The following is a 6,152-nucleotide window of genomic DNA, read 5'->3' on the forward strand; positions in this document are numbered from 1 at the left end:
CGCTCAATAAATACGATTGAATGAATGAGTGAATGACTGACCATCTCTATGTGTTGCCAACTTGGACTTCCCAAGCGCTTAGTACGGTGCTCTGCACACAGTAAGTGCTCAATACATACGATTGAATGAATGAATGAATGACTGACCATCTCTAAGTGTTGCCCACTTGGACTTCCCAAGCGCTTAGTACGGTGGTCTGCACACAGTAAGCGCTCAATAAATACGATTGAATGAATGAATGAATGAATGAATGACCATCTCTGTGTGTTGCCAACTTGGACTTCCCAAGCGCTTAGTACGGTGCTCTGCACACAGTAAGCGCTCAATAAATACGATTGAATGAATGAATGAATGAATGACCATCTCTATGTGTTGCCAACTTGGACTTTCCAAGCGCTTAGTACGGTGCTCTGCACACAGTACGCGCTCAATAAATACGATTGAATGAATGAATGAATGAATGCTGGGGTTGGACGTTGGACACAGTCCCTATTCATTCAATCGTATTTATTGAGCGCTTATAGTGTGCAGAGCACTGTCCCACCTAGGGCTCCCAGTCTCAATCAATCAATTGTATTTATTGAGCACTTACTGTGTGCAGAGCACTGGACTAAGCGCTTGGGAAGTCCAAGTTGGCAACACATAGAGACGGTCCCTACCCAACAGTGGGCTCACAGGCTAGAAAGGGGAGACAGAGAACAAAACCAAACATATTAACAAAATAAAATAAATAGAATAGATATGCACAAGTAAAATAAATAAATAAATAGAGTAATAAATCCGTACAAACATATACAAATATCCAGGTGCTGTGGGGAGGGGAAGGAGGTAAAGCGGGGGGGATGGAGAAGGGGAGGAGGGGGAGAGGAAGGAGGGGGCTCAGGCTGGGAAGGCCTCCTAATCCCCATCTTACAGATGAGGGAACTGAGGCACAGAGACGTGAAGTGACTCGCCCAAGGTCACACAGCCGCAAGTGATGGAGCGGTGGCGGGGAGGTCCCTTGTGTGGCTGTCTGGATGCCGCCCGCCTCCTCAGTCAGCCAACGGGTCCGCCAGTTGTCAGCTGTGTGACTTTAGGCAAGTCACTTAACTTCTCTGGGCCTCAGTTCCCTCATCTGGAAAATGGGGATGAAGACTGTGAGGCCCCCGTGGGACAACCTGATCGCCTTGTATCCTCCCCAGCGCTTAGAACGGTGCTTCGCACATAAGTGCTTAACAAATCATCATCATCATCATCAATCGTATTTATTGAGCGCTTACTGTGTGCAGAGCACTGTACTAAGCGCTTGGGAAGTACAAGTTGGCAACATATAGAGACGGTCCCTACCCAACAGTGGGCTCACAGACCCACAGATACCATCATTATGTTAAATTAACAGCATCTGCCGAGCACCTGTTGCATGCCAAGCACTTGGGAGAGGACAGCGGTGTAGACGGAATAGACACACTCCCCGCTTCAATCAATCAATCGTATTTATTGAGCGCTTACTGTGTGCAGAGCACTGTACTAAGCGCTTGGGAAGTACAAGTTGGCAACATAGAGAGACGGTCCCTACCCAACAGTGGGGCTTCAGGGGAGCGGGTCCTAGTCCAGGCCCGCTGTGCCCACTCCCGGACTCTCTCCTCCTGACGGAGCGGGGATTCCTCACGGCCGCTACCACCCCCTAACCTTTGCCATGGGTTCAAATCCCGCCTCCGCCAACTGTCAGCTGGGTGACTTTGGGCGAGTCACTTCACTTCTCTGGGCCTCAGTTCCCTCATCTGGAAAATGGGGATGAAGCCTGTGAGTCCCCCGTGGGACAACCTGATCACCTTGTAACCCCCCAGCGCTTAGAACAGTGCCACCCTGTATCCTCCCCAGTGCTTAGAACAGTGCTTTGCATATAGTAAGCGCTTAACAAATGCCAATTATTATTATTAATAATAATAATAATGACATTTATTAAGCGCTTACTATGTGCAAAGCACTGTTCTAAGCGCTGGGGAGGTTACAAGGTGATCAGTTTGTCCCACGGGGGGCTCACAGTCTTAATCCCCATTTTACAGATAAGGTAACGGAGGCACCGAGAAGTTAAGCGACTTGCCCAAAGTCACACAGCTGACAGTTGGCTGAGGCAGGATTTGAACCCATGACCTCTGACTCCAAAGCCCGGGCTCTTTCCACTGAGCCACGCTGCTCCCGTCCATCGGTCTTTTAGACGGTGAGCCCACTGTTGGGTAGGGACTGTCTCTATATGTTGCCAATTTGTACTTCCCAAGCACTTACTACAGTGCTCTGCACATAGTAAGCGCTCAATAAATACGATTGATGATGATCGGTCGGTGGTATTTATTGAGCGCTTACTGTGTGCAGAGCACCGGGCTAAGTGCTTCAACAGAGGTGGTGGGGGTGTTTACTGCCCACAAGGAGCTTACAGTCTAGAGGGGGAGACGGACGTCATTTAATTGAGACAGACGTCATTTAGAGAAGCAGCTTGGCTCAGTGGAAAGAGCCCAGGCTTCGGATTCCGAGGTCGTGGGTTCTAATCCCAGCTCTGCCACTTATCAGCTGCGCGACTTTGGGCAAGTCACTTCCCTTCTCTGTGCCTCAGTTCCCTCATCTGTAAAATGGGGATAAAGACTGTGAGCCCCACGTGGGACAACCTGATGACCTTGTATCTACCCCGGTGCTTAGAACAGTGCTTTGCCCATAGAAAGCGCTTATCAAATACCATAATTGTTATTGTTGTTAGTTAATAAATCGGGCCGGCCGGATTTGGGGGCGCCGGATCATAGCGAGGCCAAACCGAGAGACCCGCCGTCCGCCTGCCGTGGGATCCCCCAGGAGGGGCGTCTATCGCGCAGGCGGCAGTGGTTCGACGAGGACTGTTGGGTAGGGACCGTCTCTATATGTTGCCAATTGGTACTTCCCAAGCGCTTAGTACAGTGCTCTGCACATAGTAAGCGCTCAATAAATGCGATTGATGATGATGATGATGATGAGGCGGGATCGCGCTCATCTTCCTCCCTTCAAAGCCCTACCGAGAGCTCACCTCCTCCAAGAGGCCTTCCCAGACTGAGCCCCCTTTTTCCTCTCCTCCTCCCCATCCCCCCCGCCCAACCTCCTTCCCCTCCCCACAGCACCCGTATAGATGTTCGTACGGATTTCTGACTCTATTTTACTTGCCCCTATTTACTATCCTATCTATTTTGTTAACGATGTGCATCTGGAGAAGCAGCGTGGCTCAGTGGAAAGAGGCCGGGCTTTGGAGTCAGAGGTCATGGGTTCGAATCCCGCCACATATCTGCCGTGTGATCTTGGGCAAATCACTTCACTTCTCTGGGCCCCAGTTCCCTCATCTGTCAAATGGGGATTAAGAGTGTGAGCCCCCCGTGGGACAGCCTGATCACCCCGTATCCTCCCCCGCGCTTAAACAAATGGCAGTTATTATTATTATTATCTAGCTTTAATTCTGTTCGTTCTGACGACTTGACACCCGTCCACGTGTTCTGTCTTGCCGTCCTTCTATAATAATAATAATAATGGCATTTGTTAAGCGCTTACTATGTGGAAAGCACTGTTCTAAGCGCTTCTAGACCGTGAGCCCGCTGTCGGGTAGGGACCGTCTCTAGACGTTGCCGACTTGTCCTTCCCCAAGCGCTCAGTGCTCTGCACACGGTAGGCGCTCAATCAGTACGACTGATCGAACGAATGCATCTCTCTCCCCGTTGCGCGCTTCCGGCCGGAAGGTGAACGGCAGGAACCTCCTCTCCGTGGACTTCGACCGCACCTCGAAGACGGAGAAGATCTACGACGACCACCGGAAATTCCTGCTGCGGATCGCGTACGACCCGTCGGGGCACCCCACCCTCTGGCTCCCCAGCAGCAAGCTCATGGCGGTCAACGTGACCTACTCCTCCACGGGCCAGATCGCCGGCGTCCAGCGCGGAACCACCAGCGAGAAAGTGGACTACGACGGGCAGGGGCGGATCGTGTCCCGCGGCTTCGCGGACGGAAAGACGTGGAGCTACACGTACCTAGAGAAGGTGAGTCCTGCCCCCGACGCGCTGCGGGGCGGCCTGACCGGCTGAACGCCTGTGAATTCATTCATTCGTTCATTGTCGTACTTATTGAGCGCTCACCGTGTGCAGAGCACTTGGGAAGTCCAAGTCGGCGACGTATAGAGACGGTCCGGGCTCACGGTCGAGAAGGGGGAGACAGACGACGAGGCAAAACACGTGGACAGGTCGTCAGAATCAATCAATCAATCAATCAATCGTATTTATTGAGCGCTTACTATGTGCAGAGCACTGTACTAAGCGCTTGGGAAGTACAAATTGGCATCACATAGAGACAGTCCCTACCCAACAGTGGGCTCACAGTCTAAAAGGGGGAGACAGAGAACAGAACCAAACATACCAACAAAATAAAATAAGTAGGATAGAAATGTACAAGTAAAATAAATAAATAAATAAATAAATAGAGTAATAAATATGTACAACCATATATACATCTATACAGGTGCTGTGGGGAAGGGAAGGAGGTAAGACGGGGGGATGGAGAGGGGGACGAGGGGGAGAGGAAAGAAGGGGCTCAGTCTGGGAAGGAAGGGGCTCAGTCTGGGAAGAACAAATCGAATTAAAGCTAGACGCACATCACTAACATAAATAGAATAGGGAATATGTGCAAGTAAAATTAATAGCCTCCATCTTGAACTTAATAATAATAGTGGCATTTATTCAGCGCTTACTCTGTGCAAAGCACTGTTCGAAGTGCCGGGGAGGTTACAAAGTGATCAGGTTGGCCCACGGGCGGCTCACACTCTTCATCCCCGTTTTGCAGATGAGGGGACTGAGGCCCAGAGAAGTCCACTGTCGGGTAGGGACTGTCTCTATATGTTGCCAACTTGTACTTCCCAAGCGCCTGGTACAGTGGTCTGCACACAGTAAGCGCTCAATAAATACGATTGATTGATTGATTGATTAATTGACTTTCATTCATTCATTCAATCATATTTATTGAGCACTTACTGTGTGCAGAGCACTGTACTAAGCGCATGGGAAGTACAGGTTGGCAACATATAGAGACGGTCCCTACCCAACAGTGCCCAAAGTCACACAGCTGACAATTGGCGGAGCCGGGATTTGAACCCATGACCTCTGACTCCAAAGCCCGGGCTCTTTCCACTGAGCCACGCTGCTTCTCATAATTGTATTTGTTATGCACTTATTCTGTGCCAAGCACTGTTCTAAGCACTGGGGTAGACACAAGGTGATGAGGTTGTCTCACGTTGGGCTCACAGTCTTAATCCCCATTTTCCAGATGAGGTCACGGAGGCCCAGAGAAGTTAAGTGATTTGCCCAAAGTCACCCAGCTGACAAGTGGTGGAGCCGGGATTCGAACCCACAGTCTCTGACTCCCAAGCCCGGGCTCTTTCCACTAAGTCGCGCTGCCAACCAGGGCAGTGGGGCTGGGTTTGTGTTTTGGTTGAGGCCTCGGGCCCGAAACTTTTTCCGGGGTAGCGATGGGTGCCCGGAACGGACTCCCAGAAAACCCGCCCGCATTTTCCTCTTTCAATCAATCAATCAATCAATCAATCAATCGTATTTATTGAGCGCTTACTGTGTGCAGAGCACTGGACTAAGCGCTTGGGAAGTACAAGTTCCTGTTCACACGCACCCTGACCCCCAGAGATGTTCCTGTCTGGGCCGATCTGGGGCGGAGGGATAGCCCACCTTTTACTATCAATCAATCAATCATATTTATTGAGCGCTTACTGTGTGCAGAGCACTGTACTAAGCGCTTGGGAAGTACAAGTTCCTGTTCACACGCACCCTGACCCCCAGAGATGTTCCTGTCTGGGCCGATCTGGGGCGGAGGGATTTATTTCCGTATCCCGTATCACAGTCTTTTAGACTGTGAGCCCACTGTTGGGTAGGGACCGTCTCTATATGTTGCCAACTTGTACTTCCCAAGCGCTTAGTACAGTGCTCTGCACACAGTAAGCGCTCAATAAATACGATTGATTGATTGATTGATCCCTGAAGGAACTTTCTTGGGGTCAGTTGACGTTCCACCTGCCCGCGGGGTCCCAGCCCACCGAGACGGTCTCCGCTCCAAGCGTCTCCGGCAGTAGAAGGCAGGGAGAGTAACTTGGATTCATTCATTCATCC

The 6,152-nt window shown here is 50.7% G+C and overlaps 1 protein-coding gene across 1 annotated transcript in view; it reads left to right on the top strand.

Annotated features, from left to right (window-relative positions):
- Positions 1-6,152, top strand: part of TENM3 (teneurin transmembrane protein 3) — a 1,099,990-nt gene that overhangs the window by 1,082,603 nt on the left and 11,235 nt on the right. Inside the window, exon 32 of the mRNA XM_038755038.1 lies at positions 3,729-4,025. Coding sequence (XP_038610966.1) covers positions 3,729-4,025 — 297 coding nt within the window. The remainder of the gene's footprint in view (positions 1-3,728; positions 4,026-6,152) is intronic.

This window comes from Tachyglossus aculeatus, chromosome 12 (genome assembly GCF_015852505.1).
Source record: "Tachyglossus aculeatus isolate mTacAcu1 chromosome 12, mTacAcu1.pri, whole genome shotgun sequence".
Lineage (NCBI taxonomy): Eukaryota > Metazoa > Chordata > Mammalia > Monotremata > Tachyglossidae > Tachyglossus > Tachyglossus aculeatus.